General features: G+C 45.2%; 1 protein-coding gene across 1 annotated transcript in view; it reads right to left on the bottom strand.

Annotated features, from left to right (window-relative positions):
• arhgap22a (Rho GTPase activating protein 22a) overlaps positions 1–13106 on the bottom strand; it is a gene marked incomplete at both ends in the record, with an annotated part of 63618 nt that extends 50512 nt beyond the window's left edge. Inside the window, one exon of the mRNA XM_084321421.1 lies at positions 13073–13106. Coding sequence (XP_084177547.1) covers positions 13073–13106 — 34 coding nt within the window. The remainder of the gene's footprint in view (positions 1–13072) is intronic.
• Positions 13107–13477: the final 371 nt, after the last annotated feature.

Raw genomic sequence — 13477 nt, 5'->3', positions numbered from 1 at the left:
AACAATAACAGTACGTTTATACTAAACTAATACAATTTACTAGCCTAGATCTCCCCATATCCCTCTGTGAAGCTTTGGGCCATGATTATTATATATTTGTTTCCATCGTTTCACTGAGCTGAATTGAATGCTACATGGACTCTGTGTCCAGCCGGATAGCATAATTCAGAGGACAAATGCAAATTCAACTATCAATAGCTCTGAAACTAAATACATTTGTGCAAGACAATTTACAGTTTGGGAATGTGTTAGACTATGCATGTAATTGTGCAATTTTTCCCCCCTCTGAGGTCTCTGTTCACACCCCCCCCCCCCCTCCTCCTCCCCTCCTCCCTCACACCTTACCTTATTTCTCCCACACCTCCTCAGTTTTTTGTATTGTTACTCTTGCACTTTACTGTTACATTTGCACTTGCACTTGGTGGATGCCAAACTTATTTTTTGTTGTGCTGTATAATGACAATACATTTTAGTCTAATCTAATCTAATCTAAAATGAAAGAACATCACAACTCAGCTTTGTTTTTCGGTGAAAAGGTGCCCCTTTAAAACACCTACCGCACTTGCATGGCATGCTGGGCATCGAGACAGAGAGAGGGTTGGAACTACAAATGTGTGGGTCTCCTCCGGGTACTCTGGTTTCCTCCCACACCAAAAGACAGGCACGCTATAGGTACACACTCCTGCTGTTGCCCTTGACCGAGGTGCTGGCGTTACAGCTGGTGTCGGTCCCCGGGCGCCGCACTGTGTGGCTGCCCACTGCTCCTAAAATACTTAGGATGGGTCAAATGCAGAGGGCAAAACTTCCCCAAGGGGATTCATAAAATATTAATAATAAAGGGCGGCTACGTGGCGTAGTGGGCAAGGCGCAAAGCTCCACATTGCTTTCAGTTTAGCTGGTCGTTCATACTAATACACATTGGCCGTATTAGGGGGTGGAAACTGATGGGTGGGGATCGGGCGTTGTGGACAGCGACTCCTACAGGTCGGTTGGTGCGCCTGCGCAGTAGAATCAGGAAGTGTCTGGGGCAGCGTGAGCCTCCCACGCGTTACTCCTCGCCACTGAGAGATCGAGCTGCGCAGGTGAAAAGATGCGACTGCTGTTACCTCAAGTACCGGAGGGGACTTGTGCTATGTATGACTTAGTCCACATTGCAGCCGGCTTGTGGGAGGCAAGAAACAGCGTCCGTGACAGGGGAGGGTTGAATTGGATGATACGAAATTGGGATGGGAGAAAATATAGAAAATGGGAGAAAAAGTGGATAAAAAAAAAATATTAATAATAAAAAATAAATACAGGGAGATGGCCTGGCTTCATATTATATATATTTAACAGACATGAACTCTCAGAGAGGAACTGGCTCTAATCCTATGCGCCTCTATACAGACACTTCTCTACAAGGCAGTGTTGTAGTAGAGGTAGAAGTAGAGGCTATTATGTTGCTGTGTGGTCCTATGGTAATTAGGTTGACAGGTGATTATACTCTAAATACCCACATAAAAAAGGTGGGTAGACTCCATACAGTACCCCCTACTATACCCTCAACTGCATGACTGGTGCAAGGATAATCAATCACTGGAGTACTTCGAGGATCCAGAATAATTAATTCACAAGAATAATTAGTGATCGATAGTTACAGTGTTGTAGTTGAGACCGCCTAAAGCGAGACCGAGTCAAGACCAGAGACTAGAGACCAGAGCTCATCCACTTCAAGTCAAGACCAACACTTTAGGGGTTTGAGACCAAGTCAAGACCACGACCGGAACAGTGCCGGTCAACTTCAAGACCATGTTGTCTTTTGTTGGTCTGTCGTCAACTTGGAGCTCAAAATGTACACACTTTCTCTGCTAACCATTACGGTCTCTGAGGTCTGCTGACCAGTCCCTCCTTGTTGTCCCCAAATCCAGGCAAAAAACCAGCGGTTGCAGCCCCCAAACTCTGTAACGAGTTGCCCCCCCACATTACTACTTCCTCAGGCGCCTAAGGAAGTTCCAAGTCAGCCAGAAGATCCTTAAGAACTTCTACTCATGTACAATAGAGAGCATCTTGACCGGCAACATCACCTCCTGGTTTGGGAATAGCACTGCACAAGACCAAAGCAGACTACAAAGAGTGACACGTTCAGCCGAACGCACAATTGGAGGGGGGCTCCCCACCCTCCAGAACATTTACTACAAGCGTTGCAAGGGCAAGGCTAAGAGAATCATTAAAGACTCCAGTCACCCGAACAACTGCCTCTTTGAACTGCTGCGGTCAGGCAAGCGATACAGGAGTCTCAAGGCGAGCACAGAAAGACTCAGAAGAAGCTTCTATCCCCAGGCCATCAGGCTGCTAAACGAACAATGAATGAACACTACACAACAACAACCACCAAACGCACATAGCACACACATCCACACGCACACACTCACTTTAAACAAACACACTGTAGCACCCACTCCACACACTTATAGCACACACCCACTTTAAACAAACACACTGTAGCACCCACTCCCCACACTTTATATTTATGGATGAAGGATTGCACTACAACTCGTACACCTTACTGTAAATTGTACCTAAAATTGTACCTCATCCCATTTCTGCTTTGCACTAGATAGTACTGTACATTAGTACACTGCATAGTATTGTGTATTGTATATTATATGGTAACTCAGAACATTGTACATATGTCTATACCGAACACTGTGACCTCATTTTCTTCTTCTAAATTCATGCTATATTATGTTATTATGTTATTTGATACTATCTTGTCTAGCACAGTCTCTGGAGCGTAACAGTAAGAAGCATTTTGTATGAAAGTATTCTGTACTTCTGTATGACAACTATTAAAGAACTTGAACTTGAACTTAGGCTGCCCCCAACGCTCCCAATGTTTAAGTCCCATCTTAAAACACATTTGTTCTCCCTAGCATTTAAAAAAAAAAAGTACAGTCTGCTGCCGTAATTTTGTTTGTAGTTCTGTGTGCATTGTATTGTGTTTATGTGTGTGTGTTTTTTTTTTACTATATTATGGTTTGATTGTGAAGCACTTTGGTCAACCTTGTTGTTTTTAAAACGTGCTATATAAATAAAGTTGGATTGGATTGGATAAATAACAAACTAACAAGGGCGTAGGTTTGGTTTCAGCATTGGACACACACACACACACACACACACACACACACACACTTTAACCCTTTCACTGCCACACTACCAAATGGTTAACCCTTTCACTGCGACAATACAGAATGTTAACCCTTTCACTGCCACACGACAACGGGTTAACCCTTTCACTACCACACTACAGAAGGTTAACCCTTTACTATCACACTACAGGTTCTGTAGTGTGATAGTAAAGGGTTAACCTTCTGTAGTGTGGTAGTGAAAGGGTTAAGCAGGGGGGTCACATTTTCCTGTCCGAATGAGAGGCACGTCTGCAAGGTTGAGATGGTACGGTCCTGTAGGTGTGTCTGAAATTGGTGGTTGATATTTACTTACAGGTACTGTAAGAAGGATATATAAATGTTTTGACCCCCTTATTATATTTTTTTACACCTCTTTTGGGGAGGGGGTTGTCTTTCATATTAGCTATATTCTTTGAGACGCTTGCTCTTAAGTGTGTGTTACCAGTATGTCAGTGTAGAGAGGAAAGGATTCAACTCAATTTAACTGAATAAATGTTAATGTTGGAAATGTGTTTAGATTTTTGACCTTTTAAGGTGTGTTACGTCGACAGTGATGCGGTCTCCTGTGGCTCTCACACCACCCCTCGTTTTTGGGGAAAAGGTCTCATCTATAATTTAGAACGATGGAAGGAAATTACAAAAGGGCATGAATATTTAAGTGGTGTTCAACTTGCCCCTCTTTACCCCGTACCTAAAAATGGTCTCATCTCCTTTTCTGAAACCATTCATTACCTACAGTAATGTCCTACACTGAGTGGATTTTAGAATCCTTGGTAACACTTTATGTAAGGCATATCTGCTGTATTATAAACAATGTATATTGTAAGAAAATATATTATAATTCTGAAAATAATACTGTTTACCGATGGCTGACATCTTGATTGGGACTTAAACAATTTTATTTTCACTCCCAAGTTGAAGTTGGACCATTTCAACAACTTTCAGGTCAGTGTTTGACAAATAATTGGCTTGGATTTTATGTTTATGTCATATAAAAATATAAACATATAAAATGCTTCTGAGTGAGTCAAACGTAATCACATGACATACCGTCGCCTGGGAGATCTAAAGTTAAATTCAGTCTATGTTAATTTGCCGGCTGTGCTATGAAGCGAGCAAAGCGTAGTGGTACATATACAGCCGGGAACCAGCGAGGGGTGGGTATACTGGGAGCCCACCTACCTATAGATTTGATTTTGGTCCTGGTTATTAGGCTGAGAGGTGGTCATTTTAATAGCCAGAGAAAGAGGTAGGTATTATGCCTATAACCTCAACTACACTACCGACAACGGATGGCCGTGAGTAATCGATTATTCGAGTACTCGCCGTTTCAACTAATAATAATAATTATAATAATAATAATACAACTTTATTTGTATAGCACCTTTCATACAGAAACTGCAGCTCAAAGTGCTTCACAACAGAAAAAAGACAGGCATAAAATGGGCACATAAAGTGCAGACATAATTATAAAATCACAGTTTTTCACATTAGGATCTAACATCCCAACAGGCCACCTTGTTTATGGTTTGATTCAGTTTAAAAAATAGACAATAATAAAAAGAGTAAGATAGAATAGACCAGGCACATGCACACATGGAGCCCAAAGGGTGCTTGAGCACCTGCCCTTTTGTGGCTCATAAAAAAGTGCCCTTTTTATGCCAATTTAAAAAGAAAATGTGCTTGTAGATCCACTTTACACCAAAAACGAAATACTGTATATGTACAAATATGTTCGGTTTGTACAATTATGCTAATAACTAGGGGTGTAACGGTACGTGTATTCGTCCCGCGCCGTCACGGTGCGGTACAAATACAAATCGGGATTGGAATAAAAAATGCATTTATATTAAACAATACGGAATATACAGCACTTCTTGGGGTCTGTAGGGTAAGCATTTATTCCCTCCCCCCTGAACATTTATGGAGATGTATGGTCCTTTTAATTCAGTGATAAACGTGTCTTTCAAGGATAAGTGAGCTCCTGCACTGATTATTATAGTTCAATATTCAATATTTGATCACCAAAACCCCCCAAAAAGCATAAAAAAGCCCCCCCCCCCCCCCCTGCCCAAAAAGGGCCCCCAACAATTGGGCTTGCGCGCTTTGTGCACTCGCTTCGCAGCAGCAAAGGCCCAGTGCCCTTTTCAGCCTTTGAGCACCTGCCCCTCTAAAGTCCTGTGCACGTCCCTGGAATAGACAGAGTAAAATAGTGCAATAGTGCAGTGCAATAAGTAGTAGAATAGAATAGACATGAAATTAGCACATAAAGTACAGACATATAAAATAAGTTTTATTTTTATTTTTTATCTTGAATATTTAAACGCGTGTTTGCACCAATGAAACAGAAAGCTCACTCTGAAATCTCACTAGGTGTGAGTCGTTGCAGGAAGCTGGAAGCTGTGATAGTACAACTAACATAACCGCGAAAGGTTTGTTGTACAGTACTTAGATCTAAAAGATATAAACAGCGGTTCGGGTTGGTGTATTTCCAAAATTGTGCCAACAACATGTCAACCACTTTGCGTAGCATCCACATACTGCACTATTGATACATACGGACATGCCATTCCATGAGCGGAGAGACCTGCTGCAGACAGAGTCTAGGTAATGTAATTATTACAAATGGTAACTGGGTGTTTTGATTGACAATACACATTAAGCATCGGGTGCTGTGCAATGTTATGTCCACGGAGCGAGCCATAATAAAATTGGTAGCGTGTGTGTGTGTGAGAGAGAGAGTGTGATAGTGACTCCGCACAATATGTCATTATTGCTGCTATTTATGACACGTTTTAAAATTAATTCAAACCTTTATTTATTCTCGAAAAGACAATTGAGGTCACCCTCATTTTCAATGTCGTCAAGACTTTACAGACATTTCAATGCACACATTTCTACAATATAACAATAATAAATATGAATAACTATCTATATAGTACTTTCTTCACACATGGACCGCAGTCCAGAGTGCCCCACAGCGATTAGTATAAAATTAACATAAAATCAGCACACAATTTACAGAATAAAAAACCATGCATAAATTGCAGACATAAGAATAGGTATAAAAGATAATAAAAGTAGTGCAATGTAAGTGTGCAGACTTAAGAATAGGCATAAAATAAGTACAATTGATTTCCCTAAACAATTACTCCAGCACTACTGGAATAATTCATGCCAGTACTCCATCGTGAAAAACATTACTCGTGCCCCTACTACTGACTTATGTATGTGTTATGACCTTGTTATCTTACACACAAGCACATTCACAGATGAGTAATCCACATTCCGAATGCCCACGATGCAAATCGTTACCATTATTCCTGTGGCCTGGGACAAGTCCAATCAATATTTACAAACACACCCAATTCTCCTTAAAGCCAGAAACCAGATATCCCAGACGTGAGCGTGCGGTAGAACCCCCAGACTCCAGCTGGGCTGCTGCCACGGTAATCACAGTGAACATGCCACCCGGGCAGCGTGTGCGCTGGGATGTGAAGCACATCCCCAGAGGTGGCACCGTACACTAAAGTACACTCCAAATGAATCTTTCTGATTGCCTGTGCGAACTACAGGGTACAGACGGCAGCGGGGAGTAGGACGACCGCAGCCTCTATTCAAAACGGGAGCTCCTAAAAAAGGGGAATGCCAACCCATTTTAGGAGTGAACTGGACTGGAGTGAACTGAACTGGGCGGCACGGTGGTGTAGTGGTTAAACACTGTCGCCTCACAGCAAGAAGGTCCAGGGTTCGATTCCCGCTTGGGGACCAGGTTTCCATGATGCCAGGTACCCAGGTGGGGTATCTCCCAGGCCTTTCTGTGTGGAGTTTGCATGTTCTCCCCGTGCTCGCAAGGGTTTCCCCCCGATAAGATAAACTCAATGGAAAAACATGCACAACAACAGATAGCTAATGCTGTGGCGTCCTTGACGAAGACGGGCAGGAGCACTTGGATTGGTCCCCGGGGCGCGGCTCACGTCAACGCCCCTATCTGCTCCCGGCTGCCCATGGGGGGAAAGGACAACGGGATGGGTCAAGTGCAGAGACTCTATCGCATTAGGCGACACAAGAAAATTGCATGTGTGTTCCTGTGTGTGTGTGCCGCCCATCGCATGTGTGTCGTTTGCATGCCAAATAAAGACTTCCTAAGTCCTGCATTATTATTATTCGTCGTAGCACACATAGGAACACACACACATGCATTTTTTTGGGGGGGGGGTCACCGATAAAATGTCTTCCCCCCAAGGGCAGCCGGGAGCATACATGGGTTGCAGCGTGGAGCCGCAGCCGGGTACCGATCCAAGTGCTCCCGTCTGTCTTCGCCAGGGACGTGAGACAGCGTTAGTGATCTGTTCTGCATGTTTTTCCATTGGGTTTATCTCTTTTTCTGGGGGAGGGGACGCTTGCGAGCACGGGGAGAACATGCAAACTCCACACAGAAAGGCCCAGGAGATTCCCCACCTGGGTACCTGGCAACCTGGTCCCCAAGTGGGAATCGAACCCAGGACCTTCTTGCTGTCAGGTGACAGTGTTAATCACTACACCACCTTCTTGGTCATGGTATCTCCCCTGCCAGGTATCAAGTGAAGTCAAGTTCATCTCCAGATCACATTTAAACACAGCTTGAGCCGACCACGGTGCAGTACAAGAGGACGTTAAAATATAATGTGAAATAAATAGTATATAGTAATATAAAGTGTAAGGTAACAAACACAAAGAGAAACATACCAACGACAACAATAAACAACAAGGTACAAATACTAAATTATAGACAAGGTGCCGACAATTATAGACAAGAGATTGAGATATTAGTGGGCCAAAAAGGCCAGTGAATAAAAAAAAATCTTTAGCCTAGATTTAAAAACAGAGATGACTTGGGAACCCCTCATGGCCCTCTGACTATCCACCTACCTCAGTATGATGTGCCTTGATTACTTGTACTGAAATGTAATGTGACCATAGATATTATATTTAATTTATCTACTATCTGAACGGCAACTGGTTCCACAATGGTGGAGCGTGACTGCAAGAGGCGCTGTCGCCTTTTGGTTTTAGAGAGATCTGTCGTCAGATCTAAGAGACCCAGGGGCTGGAGTGCCAGTGAAAAAGGTCTGTGATCTAAGACAGGGCCTGACCATTAAGAGACTTGAAAGTGATGAGAAAGGTCTTAAATAGAATTTAAAAACTAACAGGGGGCCAATGAAGAAAGGCTAAGGACTGGGGTGATGCGCTCATACTTTTTTAGTACCAGTTGACATCCTTGCAGATGCATTTTGGACCATCTGTGGGCGAGCTAATGAAGACTGAAGAAGACTAGGGAACAGCTCAATGAAATGATGTAGATGAAGAAATAGAGAAGAAAGGATTGCAATATGGATTGATATTTTTTTCCATCTACATCATTTCATTGAGCTGTAATTAAAACAACACAAGGATTCAGTGTCCTCTAAATGAATGTGTGGAAAACTGTTTAGAGCCTTGGGAGCCAGTACGTGTGGTTTATGTGCAAAATAAATTGGTGTTGTTTTGAAATGCTCCTTTAAAGTCCTTGAAACAGTCCCAAGAGAGGCTGTGTGGAATCTGCAGGGGATTTTTTTAGGGGAGGTCCAGCTGTGAATCATCAGCATAAAAGTGACAGGAGATGTCACTTGTACTTTCTATGTACTTTCTAATAAGGTTTCCAAAAGGGTGCATGTACAGGCACAATAGAACTGGCCCCAGGATAGGAAAGCTGACCTATAGCCACTGAGAATGTCCTATATGTTTAAGATCTAGGATCTAGATTTAGGATCTAAACCAGTTTAGTGCTGTACCCTTAATACTAACCCACTGTTTGAGACGTGTCATGATCCACAGAGTCGAAGGCAGCACTAAGATCTAGTAAAACCAGAGAGTAACAGATCATTTGTCACCTTTAACATAGCTGTTTCAGTGCTGTGGACGGCTTTGGACCATAATTGAAATGGATCAAGGATCTTGTTGGTATTCAGGAATGGTTGCAGTTGTGACAGGCCAATCCTCTCCATTAATCTCGAAACAAATGGCAATTTAGAAATGGGCCGATACTTACTTATAATGTCAAGGTTGTGTTTATTGAGCAGAGGCTGGACAACATGCAGGGACGGTGCCAGGAGCAGGAATGAATAATAACTTGAATGCTAGGGGCTAGGGCCAATTAAATCAAAACTATCCTTTATGATCTGAGAGGGCACAACATCATGGAGGGAGGTAGCAGGTTTCAAGTGCGTGACTCTGTTCCTCAACCCAGACAAAGAGGCTGCTTGAGATTGTAGGATGATGGTAGGTGGTAAGATGAAAGGTAGTCGGGTCCCCTGAGCAGTGAGGGTAGGGTGTCCCAGGGAGGGGGAGAGAACCATGATGAAGAGTTTACATTTTGTCCAGGAAAAACTTAAAAAACTTCTCACAGATGTCCATGGATGCTTCAACCCAGCATGAGAGATACAGGGATTGAGGACAGAAATTATAGTGCTGAACAGAATTTTTGTTCTGTGAGAATGTTAACTGATTATCTCAGAGAAATAGTTAGCCTTGGCTTTTTTGGCTGCTGTTTGGAAATTAGCCAGACATTTCTTTTTATTTTTAAAATCTTTTCCCCCCTCCTTTTTTCCGATTTTTCTCCAATCCCACTGTTAGTCGTTATGCCAATTCCAAACCCCCTTCCTGGTTCCCCCCCCCCCCCCCCCCCCCCACTGTTGGTCCGGGAGGCCAGAGACTGTCACATGCTTTCCTCCGACACATGTGCAGCCAGCCAGCCGGCAGCCAGCCTGGCAGCTCAGATTCTCACCGGGAGAGTGTAACGTGTGGGAGGTCACACTACCTTTCTCCAGATCCTACCCTCGCTGTGCAGGCGCCCTGACCGAACTGTAGGGGTCGCTGTCCACAACACCCAGGACCCACCCACGGCTTCTCTCCCCCTAACTCAGCCAAACGAGTTAGTATAGCGATCAGCCCAAGCCAAGGCAATGCTGACTCTCCGGGAGTCGAGACCGCAGCCTCTTGCATTGGTGACAAGCACAATCTCCGCTACACCACCTGACCGCTATTTCTTTTTATTTAAAATGTTTAACAGGGTTCTGATTTCATGAGGCCATAAAAGAAATTCTGTGAGCTCTCTAATCTAGTTTAATCTAATCTAATCTAATCTAAATAGGGAACACTAACCAACTTCTGTTTCCTGAGTCTATGTCTTTGCCTTCTATTCACGGCGGAACATGCGAGCCAAGTTTGCCCCCCGGTTGAGATATACATTTCCTTTTGTTTTTAAACATCGTTTATCCGAGGGAAAGCAACAGTTGTGATTGGAGGATTAAGAAAAGAGGGCGGGTCAAGTCAACTCCTCCTCTAGCGACCAGACACACACGCCACGCGCTGCAACCCTGCTTCATGATTGATGTTGTCGTCGTCAAATCAGCAACATCAACTTGACTTGAAGCTGCAGCATCCCTACTTTACGGGGGTGACAGTGGGTCAGGAGGTAGAGTGGTCGTCTGATAATCGGAAGGTTCCCGGTTCGATTCCAGTTCCCCCCGGCAGCGAACCTTAACTACTCCCGATGAGCAGGTCAGCACCTTGCATCGTGTGTGAATGTGTGAGTGAATGGGTGAATGTGAGGCACAAGTTGTAAAGCACTTTGAATAAAAGTGCTATATAAATGCAGTCCATTTCCGATATCATAATACAATATCATAATATAACCAGCAACAGCAAATAAAATAAGTGAAAACCATCCTGCATCCTCCTCTGCTTTTCTTTCTGAATTCAAAAGGGCACCTACATGAAACATCCCATACATCATCCCTTTCAAACACAAAGCCTCCATACCGCCGATCACGCTGCATCATCCAGGCTGCTTTATGATTCAGGTCGGATACCCAGGCTCCCAACAGCAGAGCCAGGCCTTCTGATGCTGTCTGTGTTTGCTCTGAGTGATGGTGTATAGAAAGGGCCTGAGCAGAGAAAGCAGAGCTCGGGAATCTAATCAAAGGAGAATAATAGTATGGCAGATGAAGAGATGGCACACGCACGTGCACACGTGCACACACACACACACACAGACGTGGTGAGCGCACTTAAGTGGCTCTCGCACTACAACCTCCCACTGTGAAAAAAGATTCGAGTTTTCTTTAAATTCCTAATTTTTTGAGTCTCTCTTTCAGAGAAGAAAGCTACTGAATGATACTAGTAATCATCCAGGAACCTGCACCCCCCCCCACGACCAGGAACCTACACCCCCCCCCCATGACCAGGAACCTACACCCCCCCCACAACAAGGAACCTACACCGCCCCCACGACCAGGAACCTACACCCCCCCCACAACCAGAAACCTACCCCCCCAACAAGGAACCTACACCGCCCCCACGACCAGGAACCTACACCCCCCCCACAACCAGAAACCTACCCCCCCAACAAGGAACCTGCACCCCCCCCAACAAGGATCCTGCACCCCCCCCCCCCCCCCCCCCCCCCACCAAACATACGGTACCTTCACAGCCACGGCCAGCAGCTGTACAACTTCGCACTCCGTGCATTCGTTCAATGATGTGTTTTGGAAAAGGTGCAGCGGTTTAACAGCGAGCTCTCTCCTTCAGGCGAGCGCTGTTTAAGGACGTCACCGAGGGGGATAGAAGGTAAAGTGGAAGAAAGACTCGACGATGACAAAATAACAAAAAGACAAAACGTCGACGACACAACCCCCACGACCGAAATGGGTCCCAGTCCAGCTCCGAATGAACCCGGTGATTCCAGAACCCAGGCCCCCACCCGACACCACCATTCAGTGCTCCACCGAGAGAGCCCAGTGCAGTTCACCAAGCCCCCGGTGAGACCCACTCCAGAGTATCCCAGCTCCCAGCGGCCGCTTCTACTATCTACAGGACAGCGTGTGTCACTCTTTCCGGCATCATAATAATCTCTGCGCCCAAGTGTTTGTCCTGTGATTTACAGCTTCCATATTCCTCCCCACGCGGTCATGTGAGAGGGCATGTTATTAACCCGCTGTGTGCGTCGCGGCAGACCTTGACGCTAAACCAGAGGACTTTGTTGCCCCTGCGTTCAGACGAACTACGACTGACAGACAGCTGTTGTGATTTGTAGCCGCACTGAGCTTCCCCGCGTGTCCCTCCGCCTGGAGACCGCTACCTGCTCTACACAACAACACCGGTTCACAAACCAAACTGACAGCTGGGCAAACGATTGGCAAGTTTGAGGTGCGCTGTTTGAGCCAAGGGTCTATGACCTCACGCACGCACAAAGGTGTCACGTTGCAATCCGAGGTCCGGCGGACGGTAAAGCATAATACAGCTGCTACTGTGCAATTACTGCCCACAGTGGATTCATTATAGGATCCAAGAGCTTCCAGCAATCGAGGAGAGTGTATTCTCCAGGGAGATCGGGCATGACATCATCTTCTACAATGTCTCACTGGACATTAGAGACATTGAGATAATAATACAAATGTATCTTGATCATTGCAAGTACACTCAGAAGAACACAGCGACAGCGATCATCACTTCACGGACGTGGATTGTTACTCTGCACGTGTACAGGGACACTTGTCCCTGGTTACTGCACTATAGGGGGTGGCACTACTGTCACACAGCTTTGCGATGTCGTTATCTGTAGAAGAGTCGGCACTACACTGGTGTGGCATCACACAGAGAGAGAGAGAGAGAGAGAGAGAGAGAGAGAGAGAGAGAGAGAGAGAGAGAGAGAGAGAGAGAGAGAGAGAGAGAGAGAGAGAGAGAGACAGGGAGCGGTAGAGACAGGCAGTAGAGATCAGAGACACTGCAGACAAGACAGAGAAGGAAGCAGGGAGAGAGGGAGAGAGAAGAGGAAAGGGAGAGCAGAGTAAGAACAGAGGAAGGGGAGGAGAGAGCGTGCTTACCCCGGCGTGTCTGTTTTATCTTGGGGCTGAGCATGGTTACGGTTGCCGTGCTGCTCCCTCTCTCAGAGACATGACTGCATCCCTCTGCTCTGGCACGCTATTCTCTTCCTCACACACACAGACACACACACACACAGACACACACACACACACCCACACACACTCTCTAATGCCTCGCCCTGTTACTCCTCATCCTCCTCCTCCTCCTCCTCCCAGCATCTCTCTTTCTCTCTCCTCTTTTCTCCCCGCCTCGCACTCAGGCTGACTCTGTCTGCTTCTACACACTCTTTCACACACACACTCTTTCACACACACACTCTTTCACACACACACACACACACACACACACACACACACACACACACACACACACACACACACACACACACACACACACACACACAC

The sequence above is a fragment of the Notolepis coatsorum genome (genome assembly GCF_963971535.1).
Source record: "Notolepis coatsorum genome assembly, chromosome: 9".
NCBI classification, from domain to species: Eukaryota; Metazoa; Chordata; class Actinopteri; order Aulopiformes; family Paralepididae; genus Notolepis; species Notolepis coatsorum.
Note: the sequence above shows the minus strand (reverse complement) of the source record. Positions and strands in the feature narration are given on the sequence as shown.